This window comes from Schistocerca gregaria, chromosome 2, assembly GCF_023897955.1.
Source record: "Schistocerca gregaria isolate iqSchGreg1 chromosome 2, iqSchGreg1.2, whole genome shotgun sequence".
NCBI classification, from domain to species: Eukaryota; Metazoa; Arthropoda; class Insecta; order Orthoptera; family Acrididae; genus Schistocerca; species Schistocerca gregaria.
This window is the reverse complement of record NC_064921.1, coordinates 320,842,930-320,862,172: the sequence shown is the minus strand read 5'-3', so window position 1 is coordinate 320,862,172 and position 19,243 is coordinate 320,842,930. Positions and strand designations below refer to the sequence as shown.

Sequence of the window (19,243 nt, the reverse complement as noted above, 5' to 3'; positions counted from 1 at the left end):
GCTGAGGTTCTTGGTCGACCAGACCTCGGTAGGTCAACAACCAATACTGTGTTCTTGAACTTCTCATACCAGGCTTTAATGCTCTTGACATCAGGTGGATTCCTTCCAAATGTTGTCTGGAAGTGTCTCTGCACTGTGGTTGGTGATCGTGTCTCATGGTACCACAGGACACATTGTGCCTTCTCCTGATTGGTTAAATGGCTTATTGGGCACTGCACCTCATCCACTACTTACTTACTGTGAACCTAAAATAGAAAAAAACTTTGATAGTTGTAAACAATTTGACACAAGTTTCATATTTGTATCTTACTTCTAGCCTGAGTTATCAATTTATGTAATCAGGGAAAGTCTTTTCAGACACCCAGTAGAATGAGATAATGTGTTTTCTGGTAAAATTCAAGTCAGCATTTTATTTTACATGTGTTGTATCAGATACAGCTTTATTTTCTTGTTACACTTTTTCATTGTTAAATAACATACTTCTTTCCTTTCCAGATCTGCAATTGGTTTGCCAACTGGAGACGGAAGTTGAAGAATGCAGGCTGTGGAACAGAACACCACTGCACATGGACATCGCTCATCAAAAACTACAGCAGGAAGACACAAGGCAACATCGAGAGATTCAGCATCGCCTCAGATGACAGTATCTGGGATGAATGCGACACTGTCGATACTGGTAAGTCAGCAAGCATCTCACAATGAGGATGCTGTAAGTGAGTAATCAACTAGCTGTTTAAATACCAACTCTTACATCTTTGGTACTTACTGCTTATGATGTGATAGCCCATTTGACAAGTGTTCATATAGTACAGCTGGCAGTTAAAATTGTAAAACCTTGAAGTCGTAATGCAAGAAACACAAATTTGGTGTGCATGATTGGGAATGCAGCGGAGTGCCATTTAAGTGATACCACACAAAGTAGTTAGAGTAGCCCATCGACATTCTGTACCTAAGAAATTTTTATGCAGAGGGTTGCTCATTCAGAAATCACATCTGAATATTGGGTTGTTTTTGAGAAGATTGTGTCATGTTCCATATAAGAAAGAAAAACATCTACCACCACATGTCAGGATTTGGTAGCATCAAGATTTTTGCCTATAGAGACTGCAGTTTAATGTTATGTAATATTACATCAGGATCCCATGAATGCCACGTAGATATGGAGTTGACACTCAGCCACACAGGATCGTGCAGCCACATCACATACTGCTAGTGATACGAGACCGTTGGGATGCAGCACAGCATTCCGTATTACCCTCCTGAACCCACTGATTCCATATTCTGCTAACAGTCATTGGATCTCGACCAATGCAAGCAGCAGTGTTGCGATACGATAAACCGCAATTGTGATAGGCTACAATCTGACCTTTATCAAAGTCGGAAACATGATGGTAAGCATTTCTCCTCCTTACACAAGGCATCACAACAATGTTTCACCAGGCAACGCCGGTCAACTGCTGTTTGTGTATGAGAAATCGGTTGGAAACTTTCCTCATGTCAGCATGTTGTAGGTGTCACCACCGGTGCCAACCTTGAGTGAATGCTCTGAAAAGCTAATCATTTGCATATGACAGCATCTTCTTCCTGTCGGTTAAATTTTGCATCTGTAGCACATCATCTTTGTGATGTACACTTTTAATGGCCAGTAGTGTAATTAATAGTGAAAACTGACACAGCTGAAGGTACATGGCAATAGAAGGAGAAATGTTCCAGTAAACATGAATCCACAAACATGTCATTAGCGAGATAAATATAAATGGTGATTACCACCCACTATTGACATCAGCATGAAATTTTGTGTGAAAATACATAACTTACTCAAAAGGTACTCAATGTTTGTATTCCAATTTAAATTTTTATCCAGATTTAGTCCTAGAAATTTGGCAGATTCCATTTCTGCTCTGTCCTTATTTTTATAACTGATTTTAATTCCCTGGCACTTTGCCTCTCTGGGTTTTGAATTGTACCATATACAATTCTGAGATATTCAGAGGCAACCTGTTTCACTGGAAAAGTGTTTCTTAACTATCAAGCGTATTCATGACACAATCATGGATGTTTCCCACTTCACAATTTTCAGCGAAAACAGACCTATCATCTGGAAACAGAACTGATGGAATGCTGACACTGATGGGCAAATCATTAAGACAGACCAGAAAGAGAATAGTACTGAGAACAGAGCTCTGAGGGATAGTTTGTGTCACTATTCTCCATTTTGAAGTACAATTTACAATGTTTGGAGAGGAGCTAGCAAATGCTTCCTACCCATCAAAACATGCATCAATACGGTGGGCCAAATTCCATATCTCTAGTGACCACCTCATGAAGTGTGGGCATGTAACACTGTTAAGGGTAATTCTTTTGTTGATGGAGGACAAAGAAGTCAGCGGAGTTTACAGATACTCAAGAGGAATAGACCTTGTACCAATTTCACATTTCAACAACTCCCTCTTTTTTCGTTTCTGTGACCATCTACCAAGACAAGACTATATTGTACAAGCACCCTTTACAGTCAGTCATATGGCAAAAATATGTCCTTAAACAATGTGCTAAGAGAGACACATACTCTATGTCAGTATTTCTTTACATATGGCAAACAATCATGAAAATGGTATCTTTTGGTTTGAACTGATGACCTGGCAAAGACTTATAACAATATACGAATGTGTGGTTTCCGTACTTTTGAATGTGTCTGAAATAACAGAGACCTCACAGAATCTGCATTTGTGATACATGTTATGTAATTAATGGTGGAGGGGGGAGTGGTGGTAAGGAGAGGAGGGAGGGGGGGGGGGAGAAGAAAAAGTAAAGGGAAGAAACTAAAGATATCAGCTGCCTTTGGGCTTTGTGTGGAATCAGCGGTGGCATGTGAAAATTTATACCAGACCAGGATTTGAACCCAGGATCTCCTGCTTACCAGGTATAGTGTGTTAACCACTGCACCATCCAGGCACAATGTTTATCACAAATGCACAGACTCTCTTGACATGTGCCCTGATCGACTCACATTCCTATCTAGTGGGATAGTGGATAGTGGCACTAGGTGGGAATGTGAGGCAGCTGGGGAGACTTTCCAGATAGTCCACATATCTGCGATAACACTATGTCCAGATGGCGGAGTGGTTAACACAACTGCCTACTAAGCAGTGGATCCCACATTAGAATCCCAATCCGGCATACATTTTCACCATTGCCACTGATTCCACACAAAGTCTCAATGTTGATACCATCAGTTCCTTCCCTTTCCTTTCCTTTCTCTCCTCCCCTCCCTCCACCTTCAATTACATATCCTTTATCACTATAGTCCACAGCTCGTGGTCTGCCAGTAACGTTCTTGCTTCGCGAGCACAGGGTCCTGGGTTCAATTCCCCACTGGGTCACCTGCCCCGAGATGACTGAGTGTTGTTGTGTTGCCTTCATCATCATCATTCATCCCCATTACAGTCAGAGGAAGGCAACAGCAAATCACCTCCAATAGGACGTTGCCTAGTACGGTGGTGCGGATCTCCCGCATCGTTCCCCTACACTATGTCAAGAAGCAAGGGACTTCATTTCCATTTCCATATCACTGTTAGTCACAATTAGTGTACATATTATGTATATGTTATGATACCTTCACAGATTCACATGTCTTTTTTCAGCGGACTAATTCAACATGAAGTACTAATAGTTTTTATGTAATGTACAACTAACAACATCATTTTGAGTAAAATTTTTGATTTCGTGGTTTTGGTTTCAGAACAAGATGGTGAAGTAGAGGTCTCAGATGGATTACCTGCACTATCTTATGTTGCTAACGCAACAGCAATGGATCACAGTTACTCAGCACTGCACCGTGACCACCAGCTCCCTGCAGCCGAAATCCCATATGTCATAGATGCCTCCAGTGTACACCACCAGTCATGCAACATCACCTCGCCTGCTACCGATTCTCACATGTCTGATCTCAGAACATTACCACCAAGGAACAAGTACAAAAGTCACATGATGCACAAATTCCTCAATGACAGCAGGCGGAGTGAAAACAGTGATCAACTTGTCCAAATCATTGACATGGAAACAGGATTGCCTCCAAAAGCGGACACGTGCCTCAGAGATAAATGGCTTGAAAGTGCTCAAAAATTCCAACCTAGTAATAGTTTTGTGACATGGTCAGCCAGAAACATAACATGGAAAGCAGTGGCGAATCAAGACTACAGGAAGGCTCGCAGGCTGAATGTCCCAGGTAATAAGAAGAAAGTGATTCTCATACTCCCACAATTATTTGACTAGATTTCTTGCCATTTGTGTTATTTATCAAAATCTGTAGCCTCACTGTGCAAGGTAGATTGTTGATCATATGGTTCTGAGCACCTGATAGTACACAGAGAAACTGTTGCATCAGCTAGAAGCTAGATTACCAGGAAGTTATCGAATGTACATAGTATCTAGGGCCAGTGTTCCACAGTTGTTGATAAAGCATAGTGGGGAATCACACAGTGAATTTGATAGTTGATGTATTACCAAAGATGTTGGCTTGCAAATTTTGAGGGATGGGAATACACTGAGGTCTGTATTGCATTCTTTCAGCTGCTTGCAGGTGCCTTTACCATATGGAATGGCATACTATTTTGCCAATAGTTCCAGCCTTCTCACAGGGAGTTAGTTTTACAGTAAATGTAGTATTCAAGGACAGGTTGCAAGAAAAAAATTGTTCAAGAATGCCTCAAGGAGAGATAATGGTCCTAAAGGCAACAACAAAAACATTCTAAATGCAATGATGCTGCACCTAACTCATATTGTTGATAAACAAAAGGATTACCAAGAGAAGGGTCCAACTATGAGGTCATCATTCACTTGATCCTGTGGGAATCAAATCAGAAAGACTCCTCTAAGAGGGACAAGATAGTTGGTCAAATGGTTCCTTTAGTGCATTCATCATGAACAACAAAATGATGAAAACAGAGTCTTAACGTGAAATATGTGTGTGGTGAGAGAGGTGTGCCAGACAAAAGCAGCTAACACCTGCTCCTCCCATTCCCTCCTTCCATCACACTCACTGTAAAGTATGGTAAGACAGTCAGATGAGTAAAATGACAGAAATAAGCAAAGCAATGCCCAAAGATTAACAGTGTTCACTTTGTTGCAAAAGCCGATAGTGATCCCATTTTGCACATTGGATGAATCAGTTTCGTTATCTGTGACAGTGATGACTTAAATACAGTGGTGAAAATGATAATGATGCCAGAAAATTACTATTTGTAGTCTAAGCAATAGTTTAAAATTATTGATTTATACAATCAAAACACTAAGTATTTAACTGTTGATAATACCTGAAATTATGATACACTGATCCAAGTTTTTTTTCTGTCATAACACTGAATTTATTTCTCAGGTTGTGATTAACAGTCTGCTTCCCTTCAGGTCCACGTCTGGCACTGACTGTATGCAAAAACTTGTAAGTCAGTTGCTGAGTGACCAAAGCTGCACATGTGCAGCCTGACAAATGGATAGCCTAAGAATGGTCATTTCCCGCCTGTGTGTGTGTGTGTGTGTGTGTGTGTGTGTGTGTGTGTGTGTGTGTGTGTGTGTGTGTGTGTGTGTATTGTAAGTAATTTAATCTTGTTCTCACAATCCCTATGGAAGTGATACAGTAGGAGCTATAATATAACACTAAAATCATTGTTTAAAGCTGGTTCTCCAAACTTTGTAAACAGACTTTTGTGGTGTAGTTTCCATCTATTGCCAAATGTCTGCCAATTCAGTTTCTTCAGCATCTCTGTGACATTTTCCCTTGGATAAAAAAAATGTGTGACCATTCATACTGTCCTTCTCTTGTATAAGTTAAATATTCCCTGTTAGTACTATTTAGTACAGGTTCCACATAGTTGAAGAACATTCTATGATGGGTTACAAGAGTGATTTGTAAGCTGTCTCCTTTGTGGACTAATTTTATTTCCCTAGTATTCAACCAATGAACCTGTCTATCACTTGTGTTACCTATAACTGAGCCTTTGTGATAACTCCATTTCATATCCCTAAAAAGGGTTACACCCAGGTATTTGTATGAGTTGACCAATTCCAGTTGTGATTTGTTTATTCCATAATTATAAGATAATATGTTTTTTTTCGTTTTGTGAAGTGCACGATTTTACATTTATGAAATTTTAAACCACGTTGCCAATCTTTGCACCACTTTTAAATCTTATCAAGCTTCTGAATGGACATTTGTGCAGCTTTTTCAAACAGTAATTCATTATAGACAACTGCATCATCTGAAAAATGTCTTGAGACTTTTATTAATGTGGTACCCGACACACTTAACTAGAGTGTAGCCAAAGTTACATCTACATCTGCCAATTACTCTTCATTCAATATAACATCTGCAGCTTCCCTGTCAAGAAATCCTCAATCCACTCACAAATTTTGCATGATACACCGTGTAACTGCACTTTTGACAGTAAGTGTAGGTATGGTACAGATTAAAAGGCTTTTCAGAAACTGAGAAGTGCTTAATCTCCCTGACTACCTTGATCCATCTCTTTCAGGAGACAGTGTGAGAAAAGTGCAATTTGGGTTTCACATGATCAATGTTCTCAGCAACCATGCTGGATGGCAAAGAGGAGGTCATTCTGTTTGAGATACCTCATTACATTTGAAATCAGAATATGTTTTAAGACTCTACAACAAATGGATGTCTTGTATATTGGACAGTAGTTTTTTACATCACTTCTGCTACTCTTTTTGAAGATGAGTGTGACCTGTGCTTTCCTCCAACTACTGCATGGTTTTTTCTTCAAGGGATCTATGGCAGATCGTTATTAAAAGAGGGGCTAACTCAGCCACAAATTGGGTATAGAACCTAATATGAATTTGATCAGGCCCTGGAGCTTTGTTCAATTTTAGCAGTTCCAGCTGTTTCTCAACACCACTGACACTGCTAACTATATCATTCATCTTCACAGTAGTGTGAAAATTAAATTAGAGCAATAGTCCTGAATTTTTTATCTGTAGAGGAATATTTGAAGTTGGAGTTCATTGTTTTTACTTATGCTTTGCTACCTTCAATTTCAGTACCTGTCTTGTCTATGACTGTCTGGACAATAACTTTGGTACCCATAATAGCCTTTACATATGCCCAGAATTTCTTTAAGTTTTGTGAGAGATCTTTCAATATTTTGCTATGGCAGTTGTTGAAGACTTCCTGTATTGTGCTCTTCACAGCCAAATGTGTTTCATTCAGTATCTCCATATGTACAGCCCCATGCTTTGTTTTACTTCTATTACACAGTAGTGCAGTAGTCTATGTTTCTTTAGAAGTTACTTTACAGTGACTGTGTACCATGGAGGGTCCCTCTTATCATGAGCTGTTCTACTAGGTATATATTTAGTAATCGTATGGTCCACTTTGATAAACCTGAGCCACAATTCCACTTGCTTATCCAGAGCTCAATGTTCCCTATTCCTTATTGAGATATGATACTACTGCCTCTTTATCCAGTTTGCTGGACATATCAACCCTTCCATTTGTTTTAGTTACCACTTGTAGTTTGGTAATCATTGCTGCTACAACTGCTTAATAGCCACTGATACCCTTTCTGCATTGATAATCCAGAACATTATGACCATCTATCTAATAGTCAGTGTGTCCACCTTTGACAAGGATAACAGTGGTGACACATTGTGGCATGAAAACAATGAGGCCTTGGTAGCTCAATGGAGGGAGGTGGTACCACAGCTGCACACACAAGTCATCTAATTCCCACAAATTCTGAGAAGGGAGGCAATCAGTTCTCATACCATTTTTAATCACATCTCACATGTGTTCAATCAGGCTCAGACCTGGTGAGCTCCAGGGCCAGCACATCAATTGGAACTTGCCACTGTGTACCTCAAACCACTCCAACACTCTCCTGGCCTTGTGATGTGGTGAATTATCTCACTGAAAAATGCCACTGCCACTTGGAAACATGATCGTCATAAAGGGGTGTATGTGGTCTGCAACCAATATACAATACTCCTTGGCCATCATGGTGCCTTTCCCAAGCTCTATTGGATCCATGGATGCCCATGAAAATCTTCCCCAGAGCATAATGGAGCAGCCACCAGTTTGTCTCCATCCTGCAGTGCAGGCAACAAGGAGCTCTCCCCTGGAAAATGATGGATTTGTGCTCTCCCACTGACATATTGAAGAAGGTGTCAGTATTCATCAGACTATGACTATGCAATGCTCTGTGACTACACCAATGTCTGGTGCCAATGGTCACGTGCTCATTTCAGTCATAACTGCCAATGTGGTGTTAACTAACATTGGTAAATGCATGGGTCACCGGCTGCAGATGTCCATTGTTCAGAGTGCACAGTGTATTCAGACACACTTGAACTCTGCCCAGCATTAAAGTCTGATGTTGTTCCACTACAGTTCCCTACCTGTCCTGTTTTATCAGCCTGTCCAACATCTGTAGGCTGCCCAACCCCATGATGTTTGCACAAGGTTTCACCTTCGTTTCACCACACATTGAAAACACTCACCACAATACTCCTTGAACACCCAACATGTCATGCAATTTCCAAAATGCTCATGCCGAGCTTCTAAGCCATCAAAATCCATCCTCTGTCAAATTCAGATAGATTGCGCACCTTTCCCGTTCTACACATGGAAAGCACACTCACTGATAATAATGCTCTGTGCATTTGTTTGACTAGCAGTCATTCCTCGCCAGGTGCTGCTGCTTTTGGCTGGATGGGTTTATATCAATAGTAGGTCAGTGGTCACAATGTTCTGACTGCTCAGTGTATGTAGATATCCCCAAAGGCATCAGGTCTGTTTGCTGCTATTGTTGTTGTTGTGGTCTTCAGTCCTGAGACTGGTTTGATGCAGCTCTCCATGCTACTCTATCCTGTGCAAGCATCTTCATCTCCCAGTACCTACTGCAACCTACATCCTTCTGAATCTGCTTAGTGTATTCATCTCTTGGTCTCCCTCTACGATTTTTACCCCCCACGCTGCCCTCCAATACTAAATTGGTGATCCCTTTATGCCTCAGAACATGTCCTACCAACCGATCCCTTCTTCTGGTCAAGTTGTGCCACAAACTTCTCTTCTCCCCAATCCTATTCAATACTTCCTCATTAGTTATGTGATCTACCCATCTAATCTTCAGCATTCTTCTGTAGCACCACATTTCAAAAGCTTCTATTCTCTTCTTGTCTAAACTATCTATCGTCCATGTTTCACTTCCATACATGGCTACGCTCCATACAAATACTTTCAGAAACGACTTCCTGACACTTAAATCTATATTCGATGTTAACAAATTTCTCTTCTTCAGAAACGCTTTCCTTACCATTGCCAGTCTACATTTTATATCCTCTCTACTGCAACCATCATCAGTTATTTTGCTACCCAAATAGCAAAACTCCTTTACTACTTTAAGTGTCTCATTTCCTAATCTACACTCCTGGAAATTGAAATAAGAACACCGTGAATTCATTGTCCCAGGAAGGGGAAACTTTATTGACACATTCCTGGGGTCAGATGCATCACATCATCACACTGACAGAACCACAGGCACATAGACACAGGCAACAGAGCATGCACAATATCGGCACTAGTACAGTGTATATCCACCTTTCGCAGCAATGCAGGCTGCTATTCTCCCATGGAGACGATCGTAGAGATGCGGGATGTAGTCCTGTGGAACGGCTTGCCATGCCATTTCCACCTGGCGCCTCAGTTGGACCAGCGTTCGTGCTGGACGTGCAGACCGCGTGAGACGACGCTTCATCCAGTCCCAAACATGCTCAATGGGGGACAGATCCGGAGATCTTGCTGGCCAGGGTAGTTGACTTACACCTTCTAGAGCACGTTGGGTGGCACGGATACATGCGGACGTGCATTGTCCTGTTGGAGCAGCAAGTTCCCTTGCCGGTCTAGGAATGGTAGAACGATGGGTTCGATGAAGGTTTGGATGTACCGTGCACTATTCAGTGTCCCCTCGACGATCACCAGAGGTGTACGGCCAGTGTAGGAGATCGCTCCCCACACCATGATGCCGGGTGTTGGGCCTGTGTGCCTCGGTTGTATGCAGTCCTGATTGTGGCGCTCACCTGCACGGCGCCAAACACGCATACGACCATCATTGGCACCAAGGCAGAAGCGACTGTCATCGCTGAAGACGACACATCTCCATTCGTCCCTCCATTCACGCCTGTCGCGACACCACTGGAGGCGGGCTGCACGATGTTGGGGTGTGAGCAGAAGACGGCCTAACGGTGTGCGGGACCGTAGCCCAGCTTCATGGAGACGGTTGCAAATGGTCCTCGCCGATACCCCAGGAGCAACAGTGTCCCTAATTTGCTGGGAAGTGGCGGTGCGGTCCCCTACGGCACTGCGTAGGATCCTACGGTCTTGGCGTGCATCCATTCGTCGCTGCGGTCCAGCCCAAGGCGACGGGCACGTGCACCTTCCGCCGACCACTGGCGACAACATCGATGTACTGTGGAGACCTCACGCCCCACGTGTTGAGCAATTCGGCGGTACGTCCACCCGGCCTCCCGCATGCCCACTATATGCCCTCGCTCAAAGTCCGTCAACTGCACATACGGTTCACGTCCACGCTGTCGCGGCATGCTAAAGACTGCGATGGAGCTCCGTATGCCATGGCTGACACTGACGGCGGCGGTGCACAAATGCTGCGCAGCTAGCGCCATTCGACGGCCAACACCGCGGTTCCTGGTGTGTCCGCTGTGCCGTGCGTGTGATCATTGCTTGTACAGCCCTCTCGCAGTGTCCGGAGCAAGTATGGTGGGTCTGACACACCGGTGTCAATGTGTTCTTTTTTCCATTTCCAGGAGTGTAATTCCCTCAGCATCACCTGACTTAATTCAACTACATTCCATTATCCTCATTTTTTGCTGCTATTAGATCCAGTATATTTGCAGTGTCAATATACTTTCTGACAATCTGTTCTAGGTAGTTCTCAGAGAATGCATTTAGTAATGTTTTGCAGAATGTCTTGTTATGCCCACCACTGACAAAACTGTAATTTTCCCAATTGATTGTTGGATGGTTAAAGTCTCCTCCTATGATGACAATATGACTGGAAAACTTACATGCTATCTGGAAAGTAGCACAAAGAAATTGCTCTTCACAGGAGTTATTACAATTGATGGTAATCAATTATACTAATGCCAAGCCCATTACTCTTTCAGTACAAGGCTTCAAAATGTGCATTGAAACATTGCCTCAAATTACAAATGATGCAATTTAAGTATGGTGAATGGCTCTATAAATATGTAAAAAGATTTGTTGAACAGGTCTAACAGCAATGGCTACACAAGCATCCGGTAACCATTGTGTTTCTATTTCAGTGTTTATCTAATTAATACCAGGATGGATACAGCTTTGGATATTGGTTATGTGAAGTGAAATAATCACATGGGGTCAGTTATAGATAAGGTGGGTTGTAGACTGCAGGCCATTAGTAGGAAACTGTGAAAATGCAGTCAGTCTGCATAGGAGATTGTTTACAAGACAATGATGTGACCTCTATTAGAATACTGCTCAAGTGTGTGGGAGCAATGCCACATATGACTAATGTAAAATGTTGAGGATATACAAAAGAGGACAGCACATATGGTCATAGTTTCGTCTGAATCAGGGGAGAGTAAGAGAGCATATTAAATCAGGAATGTAGGAATATACAAAATGCCCTTACGTGAAGTTCTGAGTGGGTTTACAAAAACAAGATTAGACTAATTACAGTATGGTGCACACAGACATTTAAGTAGTCATTCTTTCCAATATCCATATACAGATGGAACAGGAAGTAATCCCAATGCGTAGTGTAATGGGAAATACCTTCTTTCACACTTTTGACTGTGGTTTGCAAAGTTTGTATGTAGATGTAGATGTATGTCAAAGAACACGTCAAATGTAATGAAAATGATAAGTGTTTCAAACAGTAATTTCTAAGTATAAAAACTTACAGGTATCAGAGTCATTCCCTCTGTTTAGCCTGTAATCCAAAACAACAGCAACACACCTAATGCTCACTGATTTGGTACTGTAATGTAAAGGTCTTGATGCAGTTCAGTATGACATCAAAACCTAATCACTATTTGGTAATAATTGTAGCCATATTAGACTATTTGTCTATATGTGCTGTTCTTGTAGCTTCCAGCCATTTCCTGATATAAAATTCAATACCTCAGCAGTTGACACTAGAGTGGTGTGTGTGTGTGTAAGAAGGCATCTGCCTGATGCACAATACACAGAGAGAGACAAAAAATACTTTCCAACATCAGCAATGTGCTCTCTGCTCCATATTAGATCACACACTTTATATGTAGTCTACCCTGATCAGTGATAATGCTGGGGTGAGTGCCCTGCTGGCCTACTGCTTCTGATTCTGACTCTCCCTGCAAAAATTCATACACCTAGACAACTATTGGCATTGCTTGTTAATGCAATACTTCATATGTATGCTTTATGCAAACCATAATTAACACCACAATAACTAAGTATTTTATTATACCTAAATTAACAATCAACACTAAATATTCTATGCGTACCCTGAAGTGTTCCCTACAGAGAGAAACAACAGAACTATGCTGTTGGTTGAAGCATGCTGTTTATTGCCCACTGCTGCTGCGCATTAACCCACCTTCTAATGTGGACACCATTATAGATACAGGCACTACAGTGGGCATTTATATCAGTGGGGCAGCAATGCACATCAGCACTACCAGTATGAGAGAATCAAAACATTAATCTCTGATTGTGACAGTAAGGCAAACCAAGAGCTTGTGGGGAGCAGGGGGTTTGTGCCACCATTAATGCTATGTACACAATTCTATAAATCTGTCATTTCAAAATCACTTAGTCAGCTTTATACATTCTCAGAAATAAGAGTATAATTCATGTTGTATATTTTCTTTAGAGTTGTATACAAGAGATTATACCCCTAGGTAAATATATCAGTCATGAAGACTTGAGTTGCAGGTGAATATATTTCTGACATGGAACTGCTTTTCATTTGTAATATTTATGCACAGAAATGGTGCACTGAATCCAGTGGAGGGATAAACTCCAAAGTTGTATCAGGAGAGTAATCAAAAGATTTATTTTGTGAAGTGGAAACAATTCAGATATGTACCATCTAAGAGTTAAAAACAGAAGGGTTGTTTGATTTTAATAAATCTGAAATAACTTAGAAGCTTTGATACTGGTACTGTAGTATCTCATTCAGGTGCCTCAGCATGAAATTACTTTCGGCTTGACTCATTCTGAAGTCTTTTTTTAAATTCCTGTTACATTTATAAATTGCGAAATAGAAAAATTCTCCTGATCTGTTACATTTCTGTACATGACCCCTCAACTGCACACAGGTGAGTAATTGCCTTTTCTTACATTAATTTGTGGTTTCCATTCTGGAATTTCCATATCTGTCTGCATGTGTCACACACTTATGCATTCGAACTTATTTGATAAAATGTGTTGCTTTAAGTTTTATTACCTGTCAAGTGTTGGCTGTATTACAATACTTAAATGGTTCCATTCTCAACAGCACTACAAGCAGAAGAGCCTGTGTTATCAACAGCTGGACACCACCGAGAGGAGCTCGATGCTGCTTTTGCACTTACCTGCCTCTCTCAAACACAGCATTGACATCTCTGATCCTGCTTCAGCTGCATAATAAATGATCTCTTAACAGTTGTAGTCTGATGTTCAGATTGCCTACTGTGATATTTGCTACACTCTAATATATACATCTTTATCTGGAGAGAAAAGATTGAATCACTCATCATACATTTGGGCTTGCATTGATAACCAATAAGTTCCATACATAAACAAAGATTGTATGCACATTACAAGATTTTTTTCTTGTTACTTGAAACTATAAAGTAAAAAGCAAAATACACAAACAGTTCCTGTTGTAGACAGACATTTATTTTTCTGTTGAGTCTTTTTTGCCACAATTTGTTAATAATAATTGTTACACAAATTAGTTGTCAATATCTACTTCTAATATCACTTACAAATAAGTTTTTTAGTCTACTAACACTTGACAGCATTTCATGTAAAATATGTATTTTCTTTCTTACCAGAAAAAAGACTGAAGTTACTGAATTATATATTATTTACTCAGTTCCTTGTTCTTGACATTATGATAACAACACCAGGCATACAATAACAAATAATACTTTTGACAAATGATCATTAAAGTGTGCTGTCTGACTTTCTGACTTAATACCTTTTTTTTCTTTATGGGAAATACACATAGAGCAGCCTGGGTGATTAGCATGCATTGGATACATCTACTATATGGTACCAGATTATTTATAAAAATACGAGAGAGAACATTTAGCTAAATAAGGTGAAATTTTTCATGTTGCCAACAGACACATATAAAGGACAGAGGAATAGATTAAGATCTTTATTTCCCTTCTGTCCTCACCAAGGGCATCCAAGCCCAGTGGCAAGGGGAGGTGACACACTCCCCCCTCCCCCCACTTTCAGGGAAAAGAAAAAAAAGAGTGTAGTCAGATGTTTTTCTTCCAAGAAAATAATTTGAACATTGATATTACAGAGGTTTTTAATGGAGTTGGAAATGAAACTTTCTTATGGCTACTTATTAGCTGCCATTCATCTTCCAAAATATTAAACACCTGCCTGCCCTAAAAACTATTGTCCTCACAACTGGTGGGCCCCTCTCACCCTGTGGTCTGTGTGACCAACCCTCCCTCTTTAACTTTCTCCAATGTATCTCTCTGCCCTCCCTGATGAAAGAGCTAATGGTTCTGAGAGCTAGAATATGTTTATGTCCTTTACAAATTTATCAGATAACAATAACATGGAAAGGATAGATTGCTACTCACCACACAGAGGAAATGATGAGCCAGAAACAGGCATAATGAAAAACGGTGTTAGAAACATTTTGCATTTTGGTCAAAGTCCTTCTTCAGAAATTGAAAACTCACAAACATTCACACAAGCACAACTCACACACTCATGGTTATAGATGTCTCCAAGGCATAAGGCCCAGTTGCAACTGCATCTGACAAGGAACAGCTATCTAGATGGGGTAGGTAGTGGTAGTAACAAAGAGGTACTGGGTGAGGAGGCAGCAGAATGGCAGGGTAAGGATGGGAGAAAATGTTACTGCTGTCTGTGGGAGCGTGCACACAGATATAGTGGGGACAGGGTAGGGTTGCTAGGTACAGCATCCAGAGGTTGTGTTGTTGGGAGGGTGGGGCAAAGGCAGAGGAGAGAAGCATAAAGAGAAAAAGACTGTGTACATATGTTGGCAGGATAGAAGGTGTGTGTAGTATGGTACTAAAGTCAGAGGAGGACAGGGGATGAAAAGGTGAAGAACAGCAACTAGTCAAGGTTGAAGCCAAGGCCGTTATGCGAATGAAGGATATGTTGTAGGGAGAGTTGGCAGCTGTGTAGTTCAAAAAAGCTTGTGTTGGTGGGAAGAATCCAGATGGCACAAGCTGTTAAGCAGTAATTAAAGTCGTGAAGCACATCACATTGGGCAGTTTGTTCAGCAAATGGATAATCCAGCTGTCTCTTGGCCAACCAGACTCTTTCCAAAACCAATACCAAACCCTCCCTGACTATTTTTATTCCTCCATTCGGCTGTGATACACCCTGAGAGCTCCAAAATCACCCGGTTAATTTTCCAGGATTTGCTAACCTTAAGCCTTGCTTCTCCATTATTCCCCAAGTCGTCTACATTGAAAGTGTCCTCACATCCACAGAAGGAACAACAATCCACCACTTAACAACTGATCCTTACCTGCTGACAAAGACTCCACCACTGTAGTTATGAACTGAAGGAATTACCTGGTGGAGGGTAAGGAGTCATTCCAATCCCGGGAGCGGAAAGACTTACCTTAAGGGGAAAAAAGGATAGGTATATACTCGCACACACATACACACACAAATCCATCCATACATATACAGACACAAGCAGACATATTTAACCCTGAAGTTTATCCCAGAACCTCATGCTGAATGTCTGTCTCCTCATCCCCAGCACTCCCCACATTCCTGCCTTCTACATGCTTTCTAAGGTATATAAATCCAACAACCCAGATTCCTCATAGCTGCTGGTTACTATGCCCCCACAGAGAGAATCTCTGCCCTTGTGAAACAACAACTTCAGCCTATTACCACCCTACATAAAAGACACCAGCAATTTCTTCAAACAACTCTCCAGAGTTTCTGTTTATCACCCCACATCCTGCTTAGCACTACCAATGCCACCTCTCTCTACACTTATATCCCAAATACCCATGCCTTGCTGCTACTAAATACTACTTTTCCCAATGCCCAACCGACTACATGCCAACAACCTCCTTCCTGGTCACCATGACCAACTTTAACTTCACCCACAATTAACTCTCCTTTGAAGGCATCACCTACAAACAAATCTATGGCGTGGACACCAACCTATGCCAGCCCATTCGTATGCAATCTAGGAATACTTCCAAGCCACCCTGAATCCCAAACCACTCATCTGATTCAGAATCATTGGTAACATCTGCATAATCTGCACCAAGGGTAATGACACCCTATCCACATTCCTTCAGAATCTTATCTCCACCTCGTCCTCTTTGGCCCAACAAGTCACCTTCCTCAAAGTAGACCCTCATCTCAAGAATGGTTACATCAGTATCTCACCCACATTGAATGTACTAAACACCTCCAACACCTGCACTTCGATAGCTGTCACCCAATCCGCACCAAGAAGTCCTTTCCATACAGCCTAGACAGCATAGCAATCTGTTGTCATTGCATCTGTAATAGTTAGCAGTCCCTCTCCAAATGTACCAAGAGTCTCACTGAGGCCTTTACAGACTGAAGTTATTCTGCCAACCTTGTCCAGAAACAGATGTCCCACATCATGCCTCTCCAGTCACCCACCACCTCCCACATACCCACTGTCTGGTCACAAAGATACACTCCTCTCGCACTCTGTAACACCCAGGACTGAGGCAACTGAGTCACATTTTCTGCCAAGGTTTTGACAACTTCTCATTGTGCCCTGAAGTGAGAAATACCCTCCCCACTAAACTCACCACCCATCATGCAATGGTATTCTGCCACACCACACCCCAACCTATACAACATCTCTATACATTCCTGTTCCACCCCTGCTCCCAATCCCTTGCCTCATGCCTTATATCCCTGCAATAAATTTAAATGCTACTCACTACTATCAAACTCCAGCCTTGTCACACACATCTCCTACCATGTTTTTGATGGCATTAATTTAGATGGGATTTACACACACATTTTATTCCTTACAAAGTTCTATTATTATGGTAACCTGTTTATCTGCAGTTTTGAATGTCAGTACACATTCCAGACAGTAAGACTGACACATCTTACATCAGAATCACTAACAACATGTTTTGTAGCATTACAAGTTGACTTCAGGGATCATATGTTCCATATAAAATATTTTGGTTTTGATGATCTCTACCTCCTGTATTTGAATGATGATGATGTTGATACACTTTTCACCATAAATAATACAGAGACCATTTAAACAATAACAATTTTATTTTCATTGCTATAATAGGACATGGAAAATTGAATGGGTGAATTAATACCAACTTCAGTAATACATATGCTTTGTAACTTCAAAGCAAACAACAAAAACTCTAAGATATCTAAGAAGAGAAACAAGCAGAATGGGTGAGTATGTCTTGGCAAATTGAAGACCCTGTTGCAAATAAATAACAAGTTAAAATTTTTTACGTCCCCTGAACACCAATGTTCTATCAGAAAAAATTTCAGCCATTTTACAACCTCTTCATAACACTTACCAATATGTGAAAAATCAATTATCATATTATCAGATTTCAGATCAGTATTTACTCTCCAATAGTATTTATGCATCGGAAGAAGTAATCATCCCCTTGTGCATAGCATACAGGTACTGCTAACGTTGTTCCATGTCCATATACAGGCTGATTAAAGACGGCATGGTTTTAACAGAAATGAAATAGGAATTGTAGTGGTACAGACCTGGATTTTGTAGTCTCATCATTGCTGGCACCAGTTTTCATCACCTCAAAACTGAAACTTTAAATGAGTGCATGATGGTGTACGCTCAAAGATGTGCAGAAGACCATGTTTTTGATGGCATTAATTTAGATGGGATTTACACACACATTTTATTCCTTACAAAGTTCTATTATTATGGTAACCTGTTTATCTGCTATGAAGACATTATCAACACAAATATCAATATCAGAAGCCACAACACCTAACAGTTTTTCTCTTGTGTCACTAAAATACATTTCACACTTACACAAAAAGTCACAGTTTGCTCACAACACTGTCCTACAGCAGTTTGTTAAAGATGATTACACTTCAGTGGTTCATTCAAGTCAAGTCATAACACAAATTACCGAGTCCAACATTAGCTCAATCTGATGGAAATAACCTACACACACTTGCTATAGACAACACAGTTCTATTTAAATGTCCATTCATTTAGGTTACACATATCACTGGAAAGATTATACACATAAAAGTTCTTGTGTTTCATGGTTGCAGGTGTACGTATTTTTGTATACAGGGTGTTACAAAAAGGTATGGCCAAACTTTCAGGAAATATTCCTCACACACAAAGAAAGAAGAGATGTTATGTGCACATGTGTTGGGAAACACTTACTTTCCATGTTAGAGCTCATTTTATTACTTCTCTTCAAATCACATTAATCACGAAATGTAAACACACAGCAACAGAATGTACCAGCGTGACTTCAAACACTTTGCTACATGAAATGTTCAAAATGTCCTCTGTTAGTGAGGATACATGCATCCGCCCTCCGTCGCATAGAATCCCTGATGCAGCCCTGGAGAATGGCGTATTGTATCACAGCCGTCCACAATACGAGCATGAAGAGTCTCTACATTTGGTACCGGGATTGCATAGACAAGAGCTTTCAAATGCCCCCATAGATGAAAGTCGAGAGGGTTGAGGTCAGGAGAGCATAGAGGCCACGGAATTGGTCCACCTATATCAATCAATCGGTCACCGAATCTGTTGTTGAGAAGGGTACGAACACTTCGACTGAAATGTGCAGGAGCTCCATCGTGCATGAACCACATGTTGTGTCGTACTTGTAAAGGCACATGTTCTAGCAGCACAGGTAGATTATCCCGTATGAAATCATCATAACGTGCTCCATTGAGCGTGCATACTGACGAATCTAAAATGAGCTCTAACATGGAAAG

The 19,243-nt window shown here is 41.0% G+C and overlaps 1 protein-coding gene across 2 annotated transcripts in view; it reads left to right on the top strand.

Annotated features, from left to right (window-relative positions):
- The window catches only part of LOC126336961 (homeobox protein Mohawk), a 94,086-nt gene extending 79,852 nt beyond the window's left edge, over positions 1-14,234 (top strand). For both annotated transcript variants that reach the window (XM_050001162.1, XM_050001163.1), the window contains exons 4-6: positions 496-676; positions 3,740-4,225; positions 13,551-14,234. In XM_050001162.1, coding sequence (XP_049857119.1) covers positions 496-676; positions 3,740-4,225; positions 13,551-13,651 — 768 coding nt within the window. In that variant the 3' untranslated portion in view covers positions 13,652-14,234. The remainder of the gene's footprint in view (positions 1-495; positions 677-3,739; positions 4,226-13,550) is intronic.
- The last annotated feature ends 5,009 nt before the right edge of the window (positions 14,235-19,243 follow it).